Source organism: Cyprinodon tularosa, unplaced genomic scaffold (genome assembly GCF_016077235.1).
Source record: "Cyprinodon tularosa strain WSP-4 unplaced genomic scaffold, ASM1607723v1 ctg306, whole genome shotgun sequence".
In the NCBI taxonomy this organism is placed as follows: domain Eukaryota; kingdom Metazoa; phylum Chordata; class Actinopteri; order Cyprinodontiformes; family Cyprinodontidae; genus Cyprinodon; species Cyprinodon tularosa.
The window spans coordinates 2,094,395-2,121,905 of record NW_024039015.1 but is presented as its reverse complement, the minus strand read 5'-3'; the positions used below and the strand labels follow the sequence as shown (position 1 = coordinate 2,121,905).

Sequence of the window (27,511 nt, the reverse complement as noted above, 5' to 3'; positions counted from 1 at the left end):
ACGGCTGTCAGGCTTGTCTGCGGCTTTCAATGCCGCTGCTCTTTAAAAGCCGTAAGAGAGGCAGCGCGTGTGTGTTTGTTTGCGTGTGCATGTTTACGCGCATGCCTACGTGTGTCTCGCTGGCTGCCGCTCTCTGGCAGCCTTTGATTGCAGGCGGGGGATTACGTCGAGCTCATTACGTACAATCCCAACATGAATAATTCCTGCAGATCCCACTCTAATTCCCTCCCATAGACAATTGTAGTAATGAGATTAGGCACCAGTGTTTCACAGTTAACAGCCCTCCTCTTTTCCTCTGTCCTTACGTCCTTCCCATGTGGCCTCTAGGCTTTTGCCCTTCCCGATGCTTTCAAAGCAGCAAACCTACCTATAAAATCCAGCCGCTTGTGAAAACGACACGCATTACCTTTTTTAAATAGAGAAAAAAAAACTTTCTTCCTGCTGCTTCTACATCAATGGTTAGGTTTGAACATTTTATATATGTTAGATCAAAGTTAGAATATCATAGAAAGGGTTTATTATTTTTTGGCAATTTTTAATAAGTTAAGTTAAATATTTATGCAGATTTGATTAAATAATGAGGAAAATATATGAAGCCTTTCTTGTTTTTTATCCTACGGAAGAGGATTAGGGCCACTGGAAAAAAAAAAAGTTAACTGATTTTTAACTTTTATTTCAGTTCAGTATGGGGGAAAAAAGGCAGAATTCTGACTTTTTTCTCAGAATTCTGACTGAATTCTGACCATAAAAAAAGTCAGAATTTTAAGATTAAAGTCAGAATTCTGACTTTTTTCCCATACTAAACTGAAATAAAATGTAAAAATCAGCTAACTTTTTTTTTTTCAGTGGCCCTAATCCTCTTCCGTATTATCCTGATTATGGCATGATTGTTTCAGAAGTTATATTTCCTAACATTATATAAAAAATATAACACTGAACAAAAATGTGGAGATTCTGATAACTTTGCTTGTTTCTGTGAAGACAGTATTCGTTTGGTTTAGTTAAGAGTTATGATTAATTTTCTTAACAATCAATCACGATTAATAAAGTTGAAAAACTCCCCAAAAAATACAATGAATTGCGAGAATTTTTATTTTAACTAATTTCTTCATCCTTTTTCTTCTATTGGAGCATTTAAATAAAATCAAGGAGTATGAATAAATACAGATCCCTTGGGATCGAAATATAGAAAATGTACTTCCTCAATCCCAATTTGACTGTGAAAGTCGGTTTTTGTTGCAAATTTTTTGAAGAGAAAATTGTTTATAATGATTAATAATAATCATTATATTTATTCAAAAACATATTTATTATTAGAAAAAATCAAAATGATTGTATCCTAATAAAAATGATTAGATTTCACTTTCTGTTTTCTGACATCTTTCTAGCGCCCCCTGGCCTCCACTACTTTTACATTTAAAAAAAAAATAAAATGTAGGCATTAAAATGACAAGAAAAGATTAAAATATTTCAAGCCTTTAATTTGTAATTAATTAAAACCAGTAATAAAACGTGAACTTTAAGGATGTCCCTTTAGGTTAAAGGTCTCTTTGTAGAGAGCTTTTATCTTTCCCCGTTCTCAACAACCCACCTAACTCAGAGGAACGGCTCTGCACAGCTGAATGTGTCTGATTTTCTTTGTGCATCTAAAAGCTTCAGGATGGTAGAGATGTAAGCCTAGAGTTTGGCATCTTAGTTTATCCACACTTGGATAAAGCATGGCTTAAATTATAAGGTAAAAACCTCTTGAAACAGTGGAGGGACTCAATCATGTTGCATTTAAACCTGAAATGCGTGTGATATATAAGAGGTTAGGGAAGAAGCTTAAAATATCTCTACTCTAAGTTTGGAGAAGGACCAGATGCTTCATCTTGAGTTGGAAAAAAAAAAGCCCAAACATCTGTTTTGATGTTTAAATTCCAAATATATTTTGAAAAAAGAAAAGATTCTGTTCTATTAAAGACGCCGACCTGTCGTTGAGGTTACTTGGTGACTGTCAAATGAAATTACAGTTAATTAATGTGCCTCTCTTTAGAAAATAAAGTAGATATTTTAGACTGGGCACAGGTGGATCCACAGTTTAATATTTGTCACTATTAGTTAGCAGTGAGCTCGAATCGTCTGCCTTTCTCACTCCTTTCCCTGGATCTTCCTCATGGCATAATGTTGGAGCTTGGATGACATAAACACGCCATCATTCCTGTAAAAGCTGCAGTCGCAGATAGAAACGATAACGGCCTAATAGAGGCAGAGCCTCTCGCTTCCACCGCCTTCACCGGCAATTACGGCTAACGCTCCCTGACAAGCGGAGCTCGGCAGCTCAGAGTGCAGAATCCACCCTCCGTCCCACCGCCCCGCCGTAATTGCAGTGTAATGACAGCCGCACGTGAGCTAAGAAAACGGCCGCGAGCAAACCAGAAACGACAGCGCGCTTGCTCTACAAACGGGATGCCATGTCAGGTTTGTCTCTCCTTCCATCGATGGCTTCCTCAGACGCTGTGATTGCGCTCCGTTGAAGCGTGCACGCATGCATGTGTGTGTTGCCTGCAGATTTGCTATCCCGTCTCCAGAGGAACACTCCAGCACTTATCTGGTTCTCAGAGGCTGTCAGGTTTAACACAGAGCAGCAGAACCACTTCTTCTACATCTCCTCTTTCATTTACATATCAAGCTTTAATGTGTTAAACACCAACATTTTAAGATGCTGTGAGGTTTTCCACATGCTTCAACGTCAACGCAGAACAGCTACATGTTTTACACACATCAGATCTGTGTGAGCTAAGACTTAAAAACAGACTTCTGAAGAAATGGAGTAAACGTTAATTTCTGCTTTCGTTTTTCTGACTGCATCTGTTCGGCAGACCGGCACACACACAGTTTGCACGTTGCCTTCCAAATGGAGTCCAGCTGTGGTTTAATGTCAGTATGAATCCAGCTGTTCTGTTTCTAGTGAGCAAACAGCTTCAGGAAAGCTGAAAAACATGAGAAAATGATGAGTTTACTCCAACGTTTTAGAGCTAAAAAGAGCATAAGACATAGACGTGTGCATAGTCTGAGCCGAGAAGCAGCAGAGGGGCTCATGGTCGCTCTGGAAGAGCTGCAAATCCCCCCCAACTCAGGTGGAAGCATCTATTAATAGTTGACACAGCACATGTGACCTTTAATTAAAGAACTGCTGGAAGAAACAATCAGAGGGTTCGTCTGCTGCAAGCAAACGTGCAGGGAATTGATCTCCAAATTAAAACACGTTGGTGGCAGCATCATGCTCTGGGGTTTGCTTTTCTTCCGTGCTGAAGATTTAAGAGCTGTATGTGTTACTTCTGGATCATTTATCCCCTGCTTTGTGTGGAATCCCAGTGAAACACTCTGCTTTCTGTCTGCAGACATATGTTAATGGGTGTGAAAACTTTTGGAATACTCATTTAGAAAATAATATAGGAAGAGATGCACTGGTATTTATTATGTGTTTCCTCCTTTATATATAATTACTCCACTGATGTCAGACTGTTGGCTTCGTTTTTTTGGCCCTTTAGTCTGAAGGTATCCTGACCTTGGCTGTCAGCAACCAGCCGAGCATTAAGTACCCTCCTCCCCTCCTCACCGTCGTCATGAAAAACCCTTTAACCTTAATCAACCTTTTAATCAATTACCTTGTCTGATTACGCAGCGTGCTCACCTCCCGTCGTCCGCTCCTCTTGTATCCCCAGCAGAGCCGTACCCTTCAAAGTCAGGAGGCGCCCGTATCCGTGCAGCTCTCTCCTCCTGCCCCAGCCTCTAATCGGGCCGGGCTTGGGTCGCTAATTAGCCCTTAATCCCACGTCGATTTGAATTAATGCAGGAGCTGGAAAAGAGCGTTTTGAATGTGTGGAGGGGAATAAAAATACTCTTTACTATACTTAATCCCATCTTTTTTGGAAGCTTCCCTCCATGAACAGACAGAAGCTAAAGGGAAACGGGGATGGGATGAAATATTACAGCTTTGCTGAATCCTGTCTTTAAAGGGTTCATGTGGAGGTTTTATTGGGAGTTGATATTCTAATTATTCCTCCAAGATGACACGGTGATGTCAGACGGCTTCTGATGGGGGCAGTACGGCCTGCTTCTGCTAATTATAGAAACCACAACTCAGATTTTAAAACATGCTGATCATTGTTTTTAGTTAACTGGTTCTACTTTACCTAACCTCACATTTACACATGATTTGAAATCTTCTTTTTAATCGATGAGCCAAATGACGGCTATTTATTTTTATTAATGAGGTAAAATCAAAGCCTTTTATCCGCTCAGTTTGTTGCTGTTCTCCATATAAGATATTAGATTCAATCATTTCCTCCTTATCGGAAATTTTTATGAATTTTTTATTTATTTTTCTAACTCATTGATCCACTTCTTAACACACCTTTTTCTTATCAATGTTTGCAGCCGATGCAGGTCGCTTTGCTTTTTAAAAAATCTTTTTTATTGAAGCATGTTTATCTACCTGTTAATTTTACAGTAGAGGAAAGATGGAAAAAAAAAAGACTGATAATTTATTCCGACTACCTTCTTTTTTTCTTACCCCCACTGTGTAAAACCATTAAAATCTGCACATATTTTTATTATATTCAAATGTTTCTTTAAAGGGTAGATCAGGGGTGACTGGTCTGTCAGCTGGAGCTTAATCTTGTCTTCTTAACTTCTTTAAACCTTTTATTTTCCTCATCATATTTTGTGAGGATGTGAGGCCGCTCTAGAAATTGAAGCAAAAATCCTCATTTAGAGAGACTTTAAATCTAGAAAACCTTTTGTCTTTCTTTTTTTTAAAACTGGGTGAAATTCTTACAAGCGCAGCATTCAGCATGTCACCTTCCAGAGAGTGAAACCTTGGTGATGTAATCAAATATGTTGCGTCTCTCAGCGCCTGTTCAGTGGATTCCAGTGAACATGAACCTGGATCACTTCCTGCAGCAACAGTAGGGCTGGAAGGGGAGGAGTCTGGCTGGAAACAAAAAAAAAAAAGTCCCTTTTTCATTTGGAAAGATAAAAACTGATGTTTGAAGCTTTAAAGATGGTATTTTAGTTTATTAATGTCTGGATGTGCTGCTTTTTGCTCTGCAGCACGGTGACGTCTGCCGTCTTCACTGTGGGGGACAACGTCGTCTCTGGAAGCGACGACCGGACGGTGAAGGTGTGGGATCTGAAGAACATGAGGTCGCCAATAACGACAATCCGCACCGACTCGGCTGTCAACAGGTGGGTGTTTGCTTCGTTTTAAATTCTTATACCCCATTTAAAGGTGGCGTAGGAGATCTTGAAAAATCGGTTCTATATATTTTTGAATATACACAACCATCCCTCTCCCTTGAGCACACCCCACAAAACCACGCCTTCAAAACGCATTAACGCGCATGCTGTCTGTCGAGGTGTTCGGATGTTTCCGAGATTGAGAACGAAACCAGCCGAGACGCAGTGCTCGTGACACGAGCTAACAACAACATATCAGTGGCTAAAGCATTACATTGACAGCATGGGATTTGATGGTCAAAGCTAGGGGTGGGTAAAATAATTGAAGGATCGATGCATCGCAATTACTACAAGCAAAATTCATAATCGATGCAGGAGCCCCTCAGAATCGATTCACCTCCTGACCGTTAGGGGCGCTGTCGGTTTGGTTACCATTCTCAGCTAGTGCAGAGGCTGAATTAGAGCACACAACAGTCATGGCGAGCACCAGCAGAAGACCAACTTTTAAGTCAGACGTTTAGGCTCATTCTTTTCCCCCTGTAGAAATCCGGAACTCAGGAAATCGACAAAAGCAAGGTAGTTTGTAAGCTGTGCCAGACTCCAGACAAAAATTGACAAATCATTTATCTCTAAACTGCCGCCAAGTTCTCGCGCAGAGAAAATCACCAAGTGTGGCCGTATTCATTTGCAAGGATCTACGACCGTACAGTGTTGTTAAAAACGAGGGTTTCAAGGACATGTTTAAGACACTCGGACCGCACTACGCATTTTCATTTCATATCAAATGAGTGGGAATTGGTTTCAAATGTGCTTCAGACCAGCCTGCTTCACTGAAGTCACACAGGGAGCAACATATCCAACATTTTGATGGAGGCAATAAACGAATGGGGCATAACTGGAAAAGTAGCCGCTGTTGTTACAGATAATGCTGCCAACATGCTAGTTGCTGTCGATATCACTGAGCTATTACGTGTTGGCTGTTTTGTGCTCAACTTGGCATCCCAGGCTGCTCTTAAAACTCCTGCAGTCACACAGCTTCAAAAATCAGCATCGAATCGAATCGAATTCAATCGGATCGAATCGCAACAGCAATATTTGAAATCGAATTGAATGGTGAGATTCCTAACAAAACCTAGCCTTAGTCAAAGCCGTGTTTACTTATCAGAGTGAAGCCTGAATAGCAGGTGTGGAGGTGGAGGTGGATAAAAAATTCCTTGCTTTGTGGGTGTGGATCTGGGTAGTTGCTGGCCGATCGCGTTGTCATAACAAAAAACACACATTTGTACCGTATAGATCTAATCTGACTAAATTTTTAGATGCACGACATACTTGGCTTTTAACTAGGTAACGTCATGTGTACGTGACGTCACTGGTCCTCGCGCTTGCATGAGAATCGGGGGGGTTTGATTCCCTCATGTGTCAGGGTGCACGCACAGGGGGGAGGGACAAGTAGACGACCCTGATTGACATGTCAGGAACCAATAGTGGACCACGGACCGTGTTTTGTGATTGGTGGACATTACTCATTGATTTCTAACTGTAGCAGGGTCCATTTTTTTTTGTCTCACTTCCAGACCTTCTATTTCACTGCTTGCTACGCGGCTTTTGGTCAGATATTCAAGCCACATGGTTAAAAAATGCGTCACAAAAGATCTCCTACTGGACCTTTAACTAGATAAGGATTCTGAAAAGTTTTCTCTGAGTTTGATTGGTGGCTGATAAATCTGCTGGGTGGTGTCTCTTAGAGTCTCTTAGAAAAACGATCTAGGCATAAGTAAAAATTTCTTAAATTAAGTGCATTTATCCTTAATTTTATTGCAAATGGAATGAGTATTTTTCCTCTTGAAATAAGATAATTAGATAATATGCACTTGAAATAAGACAATGCAATCATGTTTACTTATTTTAAGCTTAAATAATCTTGTTACTTTGGCAAAATATCTCTTATCTCCTCAATCCAAGAACAAATGCACTTATAAAAAAAAAAAGACTTATCTAGATTTAGATTTTCTTTCAGTGTGGATAGCGTTGGATAGCAGTGTGGATAGCCTTTTTTTTTTTCTCTCTGATGTTCCAGGATAAGCGTCTCGGCCAACCAGAGGATCATCGCTCTGCCGCACGACAACCGCCAAGTCCGCCTCTTTGACATGAGTGGATTGAGGCTGGTCAGACTTCCGCGCAGCAACCGGATGGTAAGGAGAGAACGACGCAGACCAGAACCGACCTGCAACCCGTCTTTATTTTATTTTTATTTACCCGTTTGCTTTCCTGCAGGGCCACAGGCGGATGGTGTGCTGCACGGCGTGGAACGAGGAGAACCAGGCGTGCAACCTGTTCACCTGCGGCTTCGACCGGCAGGCCATCGGCTGGAACATCAACATCCCCGCCCTGCTGCAGGAGAAGTGATCGGACCCATCCGCACGTTCTAAACCCTGCGGCCTCAGACACACCAACACAGTCGTCCTGCGACCCACATTTCAAGGGGGTTAAAACTCACCGTTACTGCAGCTGGTGCGCGTGAGGCCGTAAATCCGACCTTGTCATCCGGACTCCCTCTATGTTAGCATGGACTGTGATTTGTGCCAATTTTTGTGTGGAAATACACGTTTGACCCCGCTGCATCCTTCACTGTTGTTCAGTTACTGCCAAACCGCTCCTCCTGCATGCAGATAACCTCAGTTTGCGAACGTCGCTCCAAAAGCAGGTGGAGAAATCCTTCACAGTGCAGCACAGTGTGTATGACGTGTGTGTATATGATGACGTGGCCTGATGGATCCGGCGTCTTATCCGCCCTGTTGGTCGTTTAGGTCGCACCTGCAGCGTTTCTAAACCATTTGTCTTAAAGATGACAGACGCCCCGTGGATGCTTTTCACAGTTAGCCTTTTACGTCTCTGTTACCCTGTTACTTGCCTTGTCCTTGTTTACATTGGATCTTTTTTTTTTTTTATGTACGGAAACGGATTTATTCTGCCGGGATGAAGAGGCGTTCAAGAGCGAAGCAATAATGGGGAAATGATCGCAATTAAATCCCCACAGTAGTCTGTGAATGGGCCGTTGTTCGCCGTCTCTAGAAAACCCAACATGTTGCTGCTTTAGCCGTCCACGCTCTGCCTGGGGTGTCGGTGACCTTTACGGTGCAGCTGAGCCGTTTGCTTACAGTCGTCATGCGTTAACTACTAAAGTAGAGAGAGTTTTTCTCTCTGGCTAGATGTCTGAACGCTCCTCTGGGAGGTGTTGGCAGAGCTTGTTTAGACTGTTTGGTTTTCTTGCACAAACCTTGAGAGAAATGTAACATTAGCCTGCTTTATCCGCCTGTTTGGGATGATCGTCCTGTCGGGATGCTTAGATTTTGTCACCCGTCTGGACCCAAACCCAAACCTGCAGGGTTCTGAACATGAAAGATAGCACAAATTATGTAGGGGGATGAACTCTTTAAGGTGGACCCAGCTAATTTACTGACAGGGAAATGATCCCAAACCAGGGGAAGCTGGTTTATAGGAACCAGAATCCATTTTTAAAAGTAATGAAATTCTTCAAAGCTGGGTTTGTGCCAGAAAACCAACCAGTTAACGAGTCCTTTATTGTTTTTAATAAGGGAGGAAGCTCATCCAACAGGAATTATGCCAGAATGTTGTTGAGATGCCGTGTAAAAAAACAAAACCTTAGAGAAAATCTACAGTAAGGTCAGACAATAGTTTTAGAAATTCCTTTTACTTTGGACGTATCTTTTCATGCTGGATAAGGAAAAGCAATGGTTGCAGTAGGTAAACTTCCGACTGCCGTTGGCCTCCATCCTGTTTCTGTCGCCTCACTGGCTGTTTGTTGCTGTAAATCATGAGCCCAGGATAAAGCTATTGGTTACTGTTAGTGTGTGCTTCAGTGACCCGCCGTCTCCCTCTGCAGTGACCCTTAGCTCGGTACTATGGTACCTTTTTTTTTTTTTCTTTCTTTAAAAGATGGAAGCAAAACTGAGCTTTCACTGTTACTCATTCTCAGAGTGAGGATTTATTTTTTTTAATAGGTGACTGCGTCTTTAAAAGATGCTAAATCTGAGTCGTCGTCGGGTTCTGCGCTCGACCCGGTTCTTCCTAATGCTGTTTGTTACATGTGCAATGTGCTGAACTGAAGTTACGCTGTTATCTTTGACCTCCTCCAGGTGTTTAACTTATTCCAGTGCTGTAAACCCAATAAAAGCGCCTGTGTGTGACATCACTGCTGTTTCCTCCAACAATAGAAACCAGGAGATATTTAAAAGTAGCATGAGCCTGGACGTGTGGGAATTTAATAATAATAAAAAAAAAGCCTTACTACTTCATGGAGGACGGAGTCTGAGGATGGGGGGAGACGCTCCTCCACATGTTCAATAACTTATTGTGCTTCACAGCTCAGCAGATAGGTTTGCTTTTACTGTTTCATCAGGAGAACTCGTGCCCGGCGGTATCGGTGTCCCGTTACCCCGCCGTTGGAACGGCGAGTCCGAAGCGCTCGCCTCTTCTGAATATAAACCTGAAGTAAATCAGATTTTTGGATTGATACATTAAATTACAGACTGCAGGAGGATAATCTAGGTTTATAAGGCGGATCAGCCGTGGCTCACTGTAGTGAATTTATATTCACCTCCATTATGTGATCTACTTTGCATACTTTATTGTGATGGCTTTGTGCTCTCTGACTCTTTCCAATAAAAAGATGTGATTTCTTTTTCCACTCTCACATCTGTCTCATCTTATTCATTGCACTTTTTTGATTCAGTTCAGCCAGGCGCTTATCTCTCTGAAAGTTACATTTTATTCAGTCTGGAACCTCAGAATGTCTGCTCTTAATGAGAATGAAACCATATGAACAAAACTTATACGGTTCTTATTAAATTTGGGTTAAAAAAAAATGAAAGGAGGAGAAATAGTTTTGTATTATAGTTCAGTAACTTGTAGAACCACAGTGACCCGATTCTGTTGTTTTCCAGCCCTGACGGCTGTGTTTGGGATCTGCTTTTATAAACCATCAGCCAATGAATAAATCACTTCTAGAACACCCTAAAGCAGTTGCTATAAGTAGCCTAATGGATGCCGGATAAACCCGTAACATTAGCCGCCACCACTGTGCTTAGCAGCTGCAACATCTACTGTAATTCCAAACTATGTTTTGTCCTGCTAGACATGCTGTTTTTGTTATTTCACATAATTTTGGTATTCTAATGTGTCAAGTTTTAATAAAAATACCCCAATATTAAGCTAGATGCACAGTTTTACTCCATTTGGGACCTCAGATCAGTTTCAAACTAAACTGACTTGTGTTTTGATTTAATGTTTCGCTTATTTATTACAGGTTGATTTATTTTTCCCTACAGTTTAACTTTTTTTTTTATTGAGGCATAGCTGGTCATTTAAGGTGCTATTATAGTTTAAAGCTTTACATACTGTATTATATATTATAATACAGAACATTTTATTCTGTGAAGTCGTCAGTTATTATCTGATATCTGACTTTGCTATCAGTGTTTACTTAAAATAAGTGATTCTCTTTGTTGAATCTCATCATGAGAGAAACTGGTAAAAACATCCAAAATGTTACAAATAAATTGGTGGCTAATGATAAGACTTTAAGCAAATTTTAAGGTATTTCAAAATTTTTTGTTAAGGGCTCTTCCTGTAAGTAGTTCAAGCTAATAGCAACAAATTTCTCTTTCCTCTATGCTTTCAAATAGTAGAGAAAATGTTCCCAGAAGGAATTAATCCAGTGGATCTAGGAACAGCATTGCGCCGATGTTGATAAGTTACTGATTTTAAATCAAGAATTTTGGTTATTTCGGCTAGCTTGAATCTCGCCTTTTAGTACGTGTGGTTTTAATGAGATACAATAAATCAATATATTTACCTTATGTGTTATGTTTTGTTTAGGTATAACGGATGCTAGACTCTGGGCTGCTTGCTGGACTTCATGGATCCTTCTTGTTGTTTTAGAAAAATCTAACCCTTGAATAAAAACATCAAACATCGGGGATAGTTTATATCTATGGTGCCTTTGCAAGGGCTTTACAAGACATAAGAAAATAAAGCCTAAAAGTGAGATTAAAATGAGTAAAAGAAAACGTAAAAAAAAACAAACATCCATTATAGGCAAATGTAAATCTGATTTTAGATCGAGTTGTGTTTTATTTTAATATATGGTATAAAGATCTAGTCTTTAACGTCACGGTTATATCAGGAAAACAGGTAATTTGTGAGATTCTTTAAATAAAGCTGCTGTTAAAAGAAATAACAGAACAAATCCCTGATTTACAGGATGTTTCTGCAAATCTCAAGTTACTTTTAGAGCTGAGGAGGAAGAATAAAAACTGAAATTTATTAACTTCACATGGAGAAATGTACCTCTGCATTTAACCCATCCCTTTGGGGAGCAGTGGGCTGCCATTGTGCGGCACCCGGGAAGCAATGTGGGTCTGGTTCAGGCTGTGGGGATTGAACCAGGTGCTTTCAACCTTCTCAGAGCACAAGCGCACTGCTCTAACCCACTAGGCCATCACTCCCCAAAAAAGTATATGAATGCTGCCAATCCTTGTTTACCTTTAAGGTGCACTAAGTTAGTTGACCTCTGAAGATCCAAAGGACTACTCAGTTCATTCATTTTAAGAAGGATTTTAGTCCAGCACCATTTATCTTTTCTTTACTGACAAATTAGCATTTTAATAGATTCTTTGACAAACAGGGAGCCAGAGCAGTGCTTTATGAATTGTTGCAATGATCAATTACGACTGTTCCAGCAACATGGTGAAAAACAAAGCATACATTCTGAAAAATCTTTGTTATGACACTGACTTAAAAATAAAGTAGAAATAGTTAGGATTTAGATCCAAGTCCAACATAAAACCAACTTCTGCCTCTTTCAGTTTTTTTTTAAATCTAGATAAGCAAAGGTATTGGTCACTGCATTTTTGGGACAAAATCAATAACTTCTCATAATCATTATAGCATGGTCACCCCCATAGTGCACACAGATAGAAATGAGTGTCGTCATTTAGGAGAGGTCGCATTTGGAGTTAAATCGAAGTGGCTTGAATGTGGATCCTTGAGGAACCCAGTTCAGTTTTACTCGCCCAGAATCAGAAATACCAAATGAAACAAAGCAATCCCCATCTGTCAAATACCATCTGAGTTAGTTTGCCACATCAAATACAATACTCACCAGTGCTGTGGTGTGGTTCAGAAATAAACTGAGGAGAGTAGGTTAATAAATGGGCTTTTTATTGATCTTATTGAGGAGTGTTAGATTGGATACCAGCAAGTGATCATTTGTTATTGATGATTCCAAGTTTAGTTTCTTGAAAAGAGATTTTCATGCTTCATTTCTTCATGGATGCATAACTAGGGTCACCATACTTACCAAGACGACGCAATGATGATCCAGGCAGCTCAGACATCAGTTTATCTGAGGAGAAGCCCCGTTCTGCTCGTCTTCAATTCAGTTTATTTATATAGCGCCAATTCCCAAAACGTCATCTCAATGCATTTTACAGTTCACCAGATCATATGTCTTGTTCTCTGAATTTAGTCGAGAAGTCTCTGACATTTGATTTAATTTAATGATCATGTTTAATTAAATTTATCCAACTTGGCAGTACTGTAACCATTAATATGGATTTGGATTTATAGCTATATATATATATATATATATATATATATATATATATATATATATATATATATATATATATATATATATATATATATAAGAAGAGTTATATGTGTATATATTTAAATCATCTTGTGTGGTTTGTTGTAAATATATATTTAAAACATTTTTTGCATCTGGAGTGTGTAACAAAAGCAGAGGCGTGCACAGACATTTTGGGGGGCAGGTGCTCAGGAGGGGGGGGGGGGGCACTTTTTAGCGCACGTGTAACACTTAATTATAAAAAAAAATAAACGCATGTTGAATGGAATTTGACTTTTATCTGTAACATTCTCTAAACGTGAGTTTTCAATGGAAAAAAGTCACATCACCAACAGAACAGACTAAAGCGTACTTCTTTCATCTGGCTCATCTCCCTGTTTTCCCTCACCCATCTGTTCTCCCTCATCCTGGTCTTTTTCTGTCTCTGTGTCTTCCCTGAACTCTTCCTCATCTCCTGTCCTGTTATATGTTGATGGTATAGAGCTTCCCTGCTGTGACTGGCTACAATATATTAATAATAACCATCATGACAATAATAATAATAATAATAATAATAATAATAATAATAATAATAATAATAATAATAATAATAATAATAATAATAATAATAATAATAGCTTTAACAAATATGCCACATTAGTTTAAATAATGGGCTATTAGGGCAACATGACTGGAAGTCTTGTCACGTGGATATGACTTATGGTAGCCTACAAAATAATAGCTATTTTAATACCTGCTGCACAAACCACTTAAAAATAAAATGTGAACAGCTTTTAAGATTTTTCAATATGATTAACCCTCCTTTCTTGGCATTGTGCTGCAATTACTAAATCAATATACAATTAAGACAATAAAGAGACCAAAATGTGTTAATTTATGTTGCCTAACAAAACCTATACAACAGAAAACGTTTGTCTTAACCAGAGATGGGAAGTAACGAAGTACAAATACTTTGTTACTGTACTCAAGTAGATTTTTCTGATATTTTTACTTTACTTTACTACTTATTTTTATGGCGACTTTTTACTTCTACTCCTTACATTTTTACACAAATATCTGTACTTTCTACTCCTTACATTTTAAAAAATTGGCTCGTTACTTTAGTTTTGAATCATTTCAATGGAGTTACTGTTATTATTTTTCACGTCATCAATACCAAATTCAATCTAATGGGAATCTACGTTGCATTTGACGCACCACTACAAGATGAATCGACAGATTCGGCGGTATTCATTCGCAGCAAATCATTGCAGCTTGGTGGCGTTAGCATAGTAGTATGGACGACGAGATGATTGAAAATGAACACAGCGGAGATCTAGTCCTATTGGCAGACATCCATTTAAAATGTAGGCAACGGCATGAAAAAAGTGGTTTCTACTTTTAATTTTATACTTTAAGTAAATTTACAAGCCTGTACTTTGTTACTTTTACTTCAGTAAAGAAGTTTAATCAGTACTTCCACTTTTACCAGAGTATTTTTTAACACAAGTATATGTACTTTTACTCAAGTATGGAAAGTGAGTACTTTTGCCATCTCTGGTCTTAACACATAGATTTGTACAGAAGAGGATTAGGGCCACTGGAAAAAAAAAAGTTAACTGATTTTTAAATTTTATTTCAGTTTAACATGGGAAAAAAGTCAGAATTCTGACTTTTTTATTGTCAGAATTCTGAGATTAAAGTCAGAATACTGAGCAAAAAGTCAGAATTCTCAGCAAAAAGTCAGAATTATGAGAAAAAGGTTAGAATTATGAGATTAAAGTCAGCATTCTGACTTTTTTCCCATACTAAACTGAAATAAAATTTAAAAATCAGTTAACTTATTCTTTTTTTTCAGTGGCCATTTGCAATTGCAAACTCTACCAAAATTATTTGTGGCCTATGTGGTCGTCCTCACGTTATCTGTCATTGACTTGGGCTACAGTGTAAAACTTTCAGAATCAGAATCAGGTTTATTGCCATTGTTAGTGAAGGAGTTCACAAACTAGGAATTTTTTATGGTACAATCGTGCAACATGAAACATATAATATGGAATAGGTAAATAAAATTATAAAAATATCTAAAAACTGTGGGTATACGTCATGCAATAAAATAGACTAATGTATACACTTAAGATAAAAAATATGGATACAAAATATAAAAAGTAAAATAGCATCTTACAAGGAGACAACTAGTTTATCAGGTGACCAGTCGGCAAAATGCGTGTTTGGTGCTGCTGAATGAGACATTTTAATGCACAACAAAATGATTCTGCTTGATCTGTATATTACCTGGCTAATGGGGCACGGGAGAAGCAGCCTGTCAGCGACCGTTCCTGCTATCTGAAAACTGCTATGATGCTGCGCTTATGGCATGCCCTGCAGGCGACCGAGTGAGTTCACGTGACAAAGGAAGAGAGAGAGGCTGGACGGGTGTGCGCAAGTAGGTCGGTCATTTCGGGGCATTGTTTCAGTCGTTTTTAATGGCTCAGGTTTTCAAAAGATCATTTCAAAACCGACCTCAGTAAAATCTTAATAATATTAATAATAATAATTAAAAAAAAAAACGAGTTTCAAAAGGGCATTTTCTTTGATAGAGGGCAAACTTCCTAGTGCTTTAGCACCACCTAGTGTCTATGTGTGCACGCCCCTGAACAAAAGTAATTTCCCTCAGGGATTATTAAGGTATTTCTGATTCTGATATATTAATAAAAACAAAACAAAAAAAATCAAAAAGGACTTACAGAAACGCTTTATTTTGTACTCATTTAAAAATCTAAATTTGTCCCTGGGCTTTAAAGGGGTCATATAATGATTCTTTATAGGTTATTCACTGCTGGTCCTTCAGGTCTCTGAATAGGGTGTGTAACATTGGTTGGGCTAAAAATGGCATATTTGCTGTTCTATGTGCCGTAATCCAAGAGTTAGATGAGCTGTGTGCTGATTGGTTGGTTTCCAACGAGCGAAGCTTCTGAGCAAAGACGCATCATAGTAACAAGCACTCACTCACTGAAACATCAAACTGTTGATATTCTAGCGTTGCTATCAACAGCTAAGCGACAGAATCATACTTCCAGCTTGCGGTTGTGATGGCCTTACGGTGGGAATAGCCCCTCGTTTCAGTAAAAGAAGTTTAGCAAATACTGCTTTGAACCTTTACAAGATTTTAAAGCTTGTCTTCGGTAAAACGCATAGAGCAAAAGAACAGCTGAGCATCAAACTTTACAGGGATCTTCTGTGAAAATGTTCCCCTTTCTCCGTGCTGCGTGGAACACTGCATTGACATAGTTCTGGCTCATTTTCAATAGAGAAACATCCTGCTTTGTAATTCTTGTACTGTAGAAGTAAACCCAACGGTAGGATAAACAGCTAAACTGCTGTCTTACATCGACCTCTATTCATGTTCTTGGGCCTTTGAACCAGTGGGCTGGTCTGAGTGTCAATTTTATGGCAGGGCAAAGTACAGGCCAGAACCAAATAAGGCAACATCCCTGAGTTTGGATTCGCCCGTTTTATGGTGGAAGTTTAGAATTGTGAGATTTGCAGAGAAAGGTGGTGTTGATGGGGTTTGAACTTCTCTGTACGTCCATTTCACCCACTGAACTATCGTTATTCATCTATGACAATGGAAACTCGGTTTTGCATTCTATGAGCCCTTTAACAGAGGCATAGCCAGAACATTTTTATACGGGTGGCCAGGCAATAACCAATGTACACTGAGGGCTGGCCGAAAGCGGATCAGGACCAGAACCTCAGGGTCCATCTACACTGTTCCAACAGGAAAATTAACGAGCAAAAAAACACATATTTTCTAAATAAAGAAAAACTATACTTTCCCACAGCGTTTGCAAACAATTAGACGCATTTATTTAAACATCCGTCATTGTTAGATAAAAGGTATAGTGGATAAAACTTTCAGTTTTGAGTTGAGGCGTAAATCTTTTCCATCGTCCTTACTTACCTACTTGTGTCAATAAACATTCTGCATAAAATGTATATTTACAAGCACTAATATCTAAATAAATTGATTATTTGATAAGTTTTTATTAAAATTGTTATTTATGATTTCACTGAAGACTCCTAGATGACTTGCAGAGACACATAATTTTCTCTTTACCCAATATAACACAAAATCTAGTTCTGAAAAGAGCATGAAAATATGTACTTATCATATTAGATGTTGGTATATTGATGTGTATAATTAACCACAAAAAATTAAAATGTTTTGAATTGAGAGTATTGCTGCTGCAACAATCTGTATTAGAGGGGAAAAATGGAAGGGGTGGCCAATGATTGGTCCTTTAATAGAACTGGGTGAAGCCAAAAAAAGAGAAATTTACTGATGAACTTCCAACAGCCTCCGTATTTTTGCAGAATAATAGTGAAACCTCACGGCACTAAGATGACGTGGTTTATTATGTGTTGTGTAGTTTATCCTCACTGACCAGCAGTATTAACATGGAGACAGAATAAAGAAGCATGGAGCTTCTCTTTGCCCCTGTCCATTGGATTACAGCTGTCCGGCCGCGGCCAGCCGCTGGATCAAATTGTCAATTATGGAGTTTATTGTGGAGCAGAGAGCTGACCGTGGCTGCAGGGAAAAGGTTGGATGAGGTATAGCTACCTCCTCTGGACTCCTCTTTCATCCTCCAGGCTAATTCGGCTGCTGATCTGTGTGACACCTGCCATGAGCCTATCAGAGATAACCATTTCCCCATGGATTTCCCTGGGGAGACGCAGCAGAGGGGAGGTCTCTCTAATAATGTGCGGCGGCCCTCCAGGGTCAGCACATTATCACACTGACAGGTAATCGTGACAAAGTAGAAATAGACCAATATTAAAGAAAATAAACCAGACAGGCAGAAGTAAAATTACAAGATTTAGTCGTTTTATTCACATATACAGTACAAACATTCACTTTTTTTTTTTATGTTACTGAAGTGCAATTTACAGACCTTAGCAGCAGTTCCTCTTATATCTCAATTTACATCGTAGTGTGACATTTTTAGATTTCTTTCACGTCTTCATCAACATCTTTTGTACATTTGTTTTTACATATATACACTCTGATACAGGACTGTCATTCAGACAATCCTTCCTTTTTTAAATCTCAAAAATAAACTCTGTGGTCGCTAACATTAGGGTGATGAATGAGGTCACGTTTGCCCAAAAAACTAGATTTACCATGATTTGATCTGACAAACAGACATTTAAATTCAATTTATTCCTAATTAGTGCTTTATTTTTATGCCAGAATCTTCTCTTGGTTCTGCTCCTTTCCCAGAACTTGATCCTTAACTAGATAAATGTCAGCTATTTTAAGTTAAATAACTTGTGTGGTTCTGTTTTAAATATTTCGTAGTGCCGGGGAGTGTTGGGCTAGTGGTTAGAGCAGGGCGCTTCTGCTCTGAGAAGGTTGCAAGAACCCAGTTTGAATCCCGCATCCTCTACTCTGGGTCCCTGAGCAAGACCTTTAACCCCTAATTGCTCCCCTGGGGCCGCACAATGGCAGCCCACTGCTCCCCAAGGGGATGGGTTAAATGCAAAGTTAATTTCTCCAATGTGAGATAAATAAAGTTCAATTATGTTCAACTACAAATGAAAAACAAAAGATAAGAACACCGGACAGTTTCAAAACGGATTGCTAACCGCTAACTCAGCAATATAAGCTAAAAAATTTTTTTTCTCAACAGCCTATGAATTTTTCTCTAGAAAAACAGAAACGAAACCAGACTGTTGGAGGAGCAGCAGTAGTTCTTTCAACTCTCTATGTTTCAAAGGACGATCATTTTTAGTGGAGACATTTTTAGCCATAGTTGCTTATTTTTACACAGGTTTTATTTTACGTTTTCTCACAAAACAACCACAACTTAAAGTGGTAGGGGAATTAGGTAGGAATTATCTTCTTTTTAAATTTTCTTTAAAAGGAAAACTAAAAACTGAGCTACTGTCAAATATCAACTTGCTTTTAATTAGTGTTGCGCCGATACCTGGCTGTGCAGTATTGGCCGATACTGATACCATCTGTTTGAAATTGATGTGTGTGTGTGTATATGAAGAACTGCATACTATTTGGATGTAAAATAATTACCATCATGGTGTCAAGCTGCTGCCTACCTTCGTGAAGCAGGAAAAAGACTAATACAAAGTGAATCCAGTAGAACTTTTATTGTCTACCTGAAATGGGTGACAATAGTTGAATAAACTTTTGGCTCTCAAAATGGTATCAGTGCCCTATTTGTTGGTACTCGCTGATACCGATAAAACCATTTTAGTGCTGGATCTGGGCCCCACCCGATACTGGTACTTTTAATATAAAAACAATCCAGTCACAATCTCACCGGAAGTTAAACCTCTGATGTTCTAAGAGCTTTCTATTAGCCGATATTTCGTTTAATCCTTCTTCCCGTCAGCTCTGATCAGTTTTGCAGCTGATGAAAAGAATCCCCACATCATAATACTGCCACCACCGTGGGGATGTTAACTTTCCTGACCATACTTTGCTTTTAGGCCAAATTGATTTAAATTTTATTCAACCAGAACACGTTTTCTTCTAAATGTTCCCAATGTTCTCTTATGTGATATAAATCAAACTTTTGAAAGAGATTCCCCATGGCTTACTTCCCTTCTGATGTACTCAGATGAGCTGTGGATCTGTGCAGCTCCTCCAGAGTAAGCATTAGGCCACTTCCTCTTTAGTTTGATTTAGGCGTATCAAAATAAAAGCCTAAATACAAACGTATCCCACACTTTTCATATTTTTATATATAAAGCAGGCCTCAGCTTCATTCTCCTGCTCTGTCATATAAAATAATCCAACTGTAACATAAAAAAGACCAGATCAAGGGGAACGAGTGTTTTAGCAGGATGCAATACTAAGACACTGTTTGTGACACTTTATTTGCAGCTTTACCACAATACATAACAATGCACTAGCAAAACGATCTAGAAATAAGTAAAAATGTCTTAAATTAAGTATATTTACCCTTAATTTCAGTAGGTTAGTGAGATAGTTTGCCAATGGAGTGAGTATTTTTACTCTTAAAATAAGATAATTAGATAATATGTACTTGAAAAAAGACAATGTAATTGTTTTTTCCTATTTTAAATGTAAATTGTCTTGTTCCATTGGCAAAATTACTCTTTAACCTCCTCAATCCAAGAGCAAATGCACTTATTTTAAGAAAAAATGACTTTTCTTGATTTCTGTTTTTTTCCAGTGTAACATTATAATTAGTTCAGATCACAAGTCCAGCCCAAGCAGATCAAATTTAGATTTAATAGAAATCTAGATCACAAACTCCCAATTAAATTACTACGTCTACATTGATATTGAAATATGATCCAAAAAAACAGTATTTCTAGAGTTAAAGTATTTTTTATTTCATGTAAATCTGCCTGTTTGTCAGATCATCTTTGTTAAATAAACTGAATGGATGCAGGACATGAAACAGAGATCCCACTAGATGTCACTCTCACCGCTTGGATCTGGCAGATTTCCTGCTGCTGGCGGTCTGAGTGCTTCGGCTGAATTATTTATAGAGAACACGGCGCTGACAGAACAGTACAGTTATGATTATAATGAATATAAAGACATCACAGTGACACACAGATAAAATATGCAAAGACAAAATGCATTAAGGTGCAAATTTACATGGGGTTGATGACGAGCTAAGTTTGTTTTTTAACGCGTGTTAAGTCAGGCCTCGGATCTGATGGTAATGGCTGAAATAAACGTCCACATTACTTATCAGAATGGGGCAAAACGTGGGAAAGAACGACAGCAGGAGGTCTCTACTGAGTTTATATCAAAACAACTAAAAAACAACAGAGAAGCTGCAGGTTAAAATAACTAAATTCTGGTCTCTTCCTTCTTGTTTTTAGTGGAGTAGTAATGATGTCACTTATAAACCTCACCTTCTCCAGGGGTGCTTTAACCTGCCGCCGTGTCATGTTTAGCTCCCCCGAGGGAAGAAGAGGGCACAGGGGAGTTAAAAGGGTGAATTAAGAGAAGAGAATGAAGGTAGAAATAAAAGAGGAGAAGGTGAAACACCCCGTCCTTCCCTTTCCTCACTCCCTTCCTCCATCACCCGTCACCCTGACAGGGCCCGTAATTGGACGTAGACCCTCTTTTTTTTTCTTCCTTTCTCCCTTCCCCTTTCTCTGTCTGTCTCGCTCTCCCTCCCCTGTGGCTCCTTTCCTCAGCAGGAGCCTCGGGGCCCGGAAATAGCTGATGACAAGATAGCGGCTGCCTTTCATTCCGCTCAAGGTTACCCCAACCCCTTTTCCTTGACAGCCACAGAAGGGAACGGGGTGCATTTAGATGGCTGTTGGCTCAAACCTGTGTGTTTGTGTTCAAGGAACATCGGAGGAAAAAGTCCAGTGTTTGAACTCCAGTGTTCCTCATGTTTGACCGGCAGTGGTTTCGGTGACGGAATGAAAAGGCGACACAAAACAGAATGAACCACAGACACACGGATGAGTCGGTAATCTTTAGTTTGGAGGGTAGGCCTACACTTCCTGGAATGAAACTGGGAGGTTTGACATCTCTTCCTACAAAAATAAACGTCATACACACACACACTCGCTTAGGCGGACAGCAGGAACTGCTCCTGCTCCGGCGGCTTCTTCACCCAGGTACCGAGGCCCGCCTCCTGCAGAGACTTGAACCACTGCTGCTTGGCTGTCTGGTAAGGACGCGCCGCATTCTTGGCCTCGCTGTACATGGGTTCCCGGTTCGCTGCTGAGCAGGAGATGTGGACCCCCAGCTGAGAAGAAGAAAAAACACAAACAGGAAAGCAGGGGGGAGTCAGATAAAAGTGCATTGGAGAAGGATTCTGGTTTATTAGAGCTTGTTGACATTTTAAAGCATCACTAAATCTGAACAGTGAGGGGTCAGTTTGTCTGAGTTCTTTTTACTCTTGTGTCGACTTTTTCAAGTTCAAACCATGGAGGTAAGAGATATAATGGGAAAACAGAAACATTAATCTCTCTCTGTAGATTCTTCAGCTCAGTTGCAGACTGGTAAATTGATACTTTAGCTTTGTGGCATTTCTTCTTTTCCACCAGCTCCACTCTGCCTGGCTCTACTCCATGCCACTACTTCCTGAATGTATAAAAGCCAGAACCGTTACTTTTCAAGTATTTGAAAAGTTAGAAAAGCGTTTGAGTGGTGAAGAGGCAGACCAGGTGTGTAATACAGTAAGCTGCAGTGGGCCCGATCCATCTATCCATCTCACTTCCAAAATGCTTAAATTCCTCTGGTTGAGGCTCTCCCTAACCCAGAGGGGGCAACCCATTCATTTCCTGATTACTATAATACCTGAGCATCTAATTATTGGAGAACTTTTCAGCAAGTGGAGCTAAAAAATCTGTCACAGATATTTGAGATGGACTCAAAAATGTAGGAGACCAAACATTTGGAAGAAAATGTGAGTTGGTACGCCGAAACCTCCTGGTCTTTATTCAAGTCTGAAGGGAAACTAACCCTTCATCTCACCCAAAAAAAACATCATGGCTGCTGGGAAACATGGTGACAGCAGCATCATGCTGTGGGTACTGTGAAATGGCCTGGATTGGTGGGGAAAGATGGTCAGACTTAAAAACAAGGGCAAATGGTTCTGTTTTCATCTTCTTCCCGTTCTTTTCAATCAACAGTGCCTGGCCACCAACCTTTAGCTGCACTACTGCCACCAACTGGAAAGGAGTGTACCAGCTTCATCCTGGGTTGTAGATTCATACCCATAAATTATTTATTTGTACTTCTATTGTTGCAAAGTTGTACCTTGTTTTCTCACATATGAAACATCTGGTGTTGCATGTATGAGCTGACAGCAAAGAACAAATAGAAGTCTTAACTCTACGCATGTTTATCAAAAGACGCTGACACTTAATAAATAAACAGCTACCTTACCCCATACAAGCCACACTTTTCAGATTTCTATGTGTAAATATAACCCATCTTTCCTATTCAGTATATCATAAGGTTCCTATTACATCAGAACCTTCATTAAATATGGTAATTTGTGTGGTTTTCTTGTTTTGCTGGGCTCTGTAAGGTGCAGAAGGTTGAGTCAGGGTTGGGGTGGGGGGAATAGAGGAAAAGGGGCGAGCAAAACAAAACGAATGAGCCGGCACAAATGCATTTGGGTGGCTATGGGAGGGGGTGGATGTGGGGACTGGTGGGGGCTTCAACAGCTGTGTAATCTCCCCATTTAAATTTCACAAGCAATTGCACATTCTCTGTGCTTTTTGTGCTTTCTTACAGTCATGGGGGGGGGGCAGTGAAGATCAGCAGAGAGACAAGTAGGGAGAGGGAGGCGAGGAGAGCAAAAGTTTCTTTTGGAGATTAGTGCGACTGCTCTTGCGTGGCCCGTATGTGCGGCGCGCGGGGAGCACTTAGGGTGGGGGCCTCCTCGAGTACTCCTCCAAATAATTATGGTTTCATAGTCATTATGCGTTAACGGCTCGCCATTTGCCGACGCAGGCGGTGTCGGTTACATAAAGGCTCAGAATGGAAATGAAAGTGCGGCAGGTGAAGATCCGAGCTGCCAGATTCAGATAAGGCGCACAGACGGCAGATGTTGCCAAGACGACAAATTTATCTGCAGCTGAGAGGAAATTCCACATTTCCTCAGTGCGCTGTGATTTGGATTTTAATACACATGTGTGGCTTTTGATTGTTGGAGAGCCTCTCTGTGGTTAATGTTTCTGGATCTCCTGCTTGAAGCTGGAGATTTCTGATGGCAGTGGATGCAGCTAAGCTAAAACCAGAGTAACTCCTGCTGCATGGGCCAGCCAACTCTGAAAGGTCATCAAAATCAAGGTCAAACTAAATGTTTAAATTAGTGGGACGTTCACATCCTAACAAGCCTGCACTACAGGATCTAATAAACATGAAGACCTTTTGGGATTTTATGATACAATCCCTGGAGCAATAATATTAACCTTTTTCCAACAAACAACAAAATTCAAAGTTTTTTATTCAAATTTTAGGTAAAGCACAATTTTCTCTCTTTAACTAACAGTATCAAATGTAGAACTAGAGTTAATATCCCTGTAATTTAATCACAGTATGAATACAGCTGTTCTGTGGAGGCCTCAGGGATAAATGGAGGGCTGCAGAAGTCCACAGCTCAGGTGGGAGAATCTGTTACCAAGACAACGGTCTTTGTGCATCGCACAAAACTCCCACGTACAGAACAGAGGCAAGAAAGAGTTGATTTTTCCAGGAACGTCATGAAACATCAGCATGTTTTTTTTTTTTTTTTTTCCACCAACCATGGAGGAAAGAAAGAAAATAATTGGAATCAGAGGAGAACAACATTCAACATGATTGGCTACGAGCAAAATGCTGTTTGTGGCAAAAATGTATTGCTGCACCCCCTCATGGTGGAGTAGGGTAGTGGCAGCATGAAGCTGTTCAGATGTGTAGCATCAGCAGTAGAGGTAACCCGATACACTAGCCTTTATTCGTGTTATTACCTACGCTCATGTCTTCGGGGCATTCAGTAGCCGAGAGTATGTACAGCTGCTCCCTCCATTCGCTAAACGTTGTTAATGTTTTGTTTGGTTTTTAAATTTTTTTTGTTTAAATTAAGTCTTTTCTAACATTTATGATCACTTTTATTATTCAAATAGAATAAGAAAAAAAAACTGTTTAGGCTTCGCAAATCAGGTCTAAAAAACAAAAAAGGCAGCAGATAAGTAATCTGTATCTGCGTTGGCATTACAAAACCTGCATCAGTCGATCTCTAATCCGCAGGGAAGCTAGTGAAAGTTTATGCGAACTCTGAAGGAGATAAAAACCACTGGAGGCTTCAAATTACTTCAAATTACTTGAGAGTCAACTTCCAGCACGACAAATACTCCAAAGCTAAAGTCAGAGCTACAATGGGAGGGGCTGACGTTGAAGGATAAATATGCACATCAGAACGGCCTAATCAAAGTCCAGATCAGAAACTAAACCAGAGCCTGTTGAAACACTTCAAAACGAATTGTGAAAAACATCCAATCTTAGTCTTTTTGAGCTCTGTGGATGTAAACAAAAGCTGGTAAAATGTATTCCTAGAGTAAGTAAATTGAGAGGTATTTTATACACTAAACTATTTCTTTTTTTTTTTTTGTTTTTTCTTTTTGAGTTTTTACAGGACTAGTGGCTCGTTTTTCTGACAGAAGGCTGCGGCAAAGCACCACAAGTTAGATTCAAACCCGGGTCGGCCGCTTCGAGGACTAAGGTCTCCTTACCACCTCATGCGCACTAACCACTGAGCCACCTGCACGCCCAACGCTAAACTATTTCTTGTTGTCAGGGGTGGATAATCCATGTTAGAAGCTAAAAATTATTTTAAAAAAGCATTTCCAGCTCCAAAATGCAGTTTAATCACTGGGTTAAACTGGGTTAACGACTACCGTCCCGTAGCACTGACACCCATCATCATGAAGTGCTTCGAACGGCTGGTCATGACACATATCAAATCCATCCTCCCCCCCACCCTGGACCCCTTTCAATTTGCATACAGACCCCGGCGCTCCACAGAGGACGCCATCAACTCAGCTCTGCACCCAGCCATCACTCACCTGGAGAAAAAAGACTCTTATGTGAGAATGCTGTTCATCGACTTCAGCTCAGCATTCAATACAATTATACCCCAACAGCTGATATGCAAACTGGACAAACTGGGCCTCAGCACCTCCCTCTGTAACTGGCTGCTGGACTTCCTGTGCCAGAGACCGCAAGTTGTGCGCGTCGGTAACAACACCTCGGACACTATCACGCTGAGCACAGGAGCTCCACAAGGGTGCGTGCTAAGCCCTCTGCTCTTCACCCTACTCACACACGACTGCAAAACAACCCACAGCACTAACCACCTGGTGAAGCTTGCAGACGACACAACCCTGGTGGGACTCATCTCCAACGGTGACGAGACACACTACAGGACAGAGGTGGACCACCTAGCCAAGTGGTGCAGTGACAACAACCTCCTACTGAATGTCAGCAAGACAAAGGAGATTGTTGTCAACTTCCAGAAAGGTCCCCGCCGACTCCTGCCACTGACCATCGATGGCGCTGCTGTGGAGAGGGTGAGCAGCACTAAATTCCTAGGAGTGCACATCAGCGATGACCTCTCTTGGACCACCAACACTGCATCACTGGTCAAGAAAGCCCAACAACGCCTCTACTTCCTGCGGAAGCTGAATCAGGCCAGTGCCCCACCAGCCATCATGACCTCCTATCACAGAGGAACCATTGAAAGCATCATCACCAGCTGTATCACTGTATGGGGCGGGAGCTGCACTGACTACAACAGGAAAGCCCTGCAACGTATAGTGAACACAGCTGGGAGGATCATCAAGGCACCTCTCCCCTCCCTGCAAGACATCTACTCCAGCCGCCTCACCCGCAAAGCCCTCACAATTTTGAAGGATGACACCCACCCAGCACACAACCTGATCCGTCTCCTGCCCTCCGGAAAGAGGTACAGGAGCCTACGGTCCAGAACCACCCGGCTGGCGAACACCTTCATCCACCAGGCCATCAGAATGCTGAACTCCCTCCACCCCCTCCCCACACGGTCTGCTCCAGCCACCAAGCAGACAGGAAGCTAAGACTGCCCCTCTCTTTCTCTCTCTGTCTCTCTCTCTCTCTCTCACACACACACCCACACACCTCTCACACACACACACACACACACACACACACACACACACACACACACACACACACACACACACACACACACACACACACACACATACACTGTACCAGAGACTGCACCTTACCTGCACTACCTCAGCCTGGAACAAACTATTGCTGCTGTTTTTATTACTTTTTATTGTAATGTTTATACTTCATACTTATATTTATCTTACCACTGTTACCTGTCATGTCCCGCACTTTATGTCAGTTTTTAAATGTCAGTCTTGTATATTTCTTGTATATTTGTATATTGCAGAGAGTAAACCTAATTTCATTTCCCTTGTATGTCTTGTACATATGTAGAAAATGACAATAAAAGCTGACTTGACTTGACTTGGGTAAAGTTAACAGGGTAAGGAAAACAAGACAGGCACCTTCTGGGCCTGGATTATGCAACTCTGCTTGTTCCTCGGTTACATAAAACATTACAGTTACAGTTAATAAATTAATTAGAAACAAAGTTTCTTTAAGAATAAAGGTACCTTTTGAAATGAACAAACTTTAAGCACATATTAAACATACCTTTCATTAAGCCCATTAACTGCAGCCTCCTACTGTAAAAATAAGGCTTCTGTCCACCATGACAGGATTTTTCAGGCTTTTCATTTTGTTTTCTTTTCGTTTTGGTTGATTTTGGTTTAGCAGGTTAACAGATTATTTGACTTGATCAATTATTCTAAAACATTCTTGACCACATCAATCTGTGTCTGTCTTCACACACTGTTTCATTTATAAAAATTTACTCAGTAATATTCTAATCTATGGAGTCTTGGGGGCCATCAGGAGCCAGCACCTCTGTAGAACTCCTGGCACTAAAGACATAATACTTAATAAATTAATAATAAATAGATGATAGGAACTGGCATAGAAACCATACATTTTAACTCTCTATGACCAATTCCTTCTTCTTTAAACAGTTTTATTTTTAATGATGATGT

General features: G+C 40.2%; 2 protein-coding genes across 4 annotated transcripts in view; one reads left to right on the top strand and one right to left on the bottom strand.

The window, feature by feature from the left end:
• The window catches only part of LOC119787939 (WD repeat-containing protein 37-like), a 33,349-nt gene extending 25,360 nt beyond the window's left edge, over positions 1 to 7,989 (top strand). For both annotated transcript variants that reach the window (XM_038292012.1, XM_038292013.1), the window contains exons 12-14: positions 5,098 to 5,232; positions 7,301 to 7,415; positions 7,498 to 7,989. In XM_038292012.1, the coding sequence (XP_038147940.1) occupies positions 5,098 to 5,232; positions 7,301 to 7,415; positions 7,498 to 7,629 (382 nt within the window). In that variant the 3' untranslated portion in view covers positions 7,630 to 7,989. The remainder of the gene's footprint in view (positions 1 to 5,097; positions 5,233 to 7,300; positions 7,416 to 7,497) is intronic.
• A 12,958-nt stretch (positions 7,990 to 20,947) lies between these two features.
• The window catches only part of adarb2 (adenosine deaminase RNA specific B2 (inactive)), a 303,296-nt gene continuing 296,732 nt past the window's right edge, over positions 20,948 to 27,511 (bottom strand). For both annotated transcript variants that reach the window (XM_038292043.1, XM_038292044.1), the window contains exon 10: positions 20,948 to 21,642. In XM_038292043.1, coding sequence (XP_038147971.1) covers positions 21,463 to 21,642 — 180 coding nt within the window. In that variant the 3' untranslated portion in view covers positions 20,948 to 21,462. The remainder of the gene's footprint in view (positions 21,643 to 27,511) is intronic.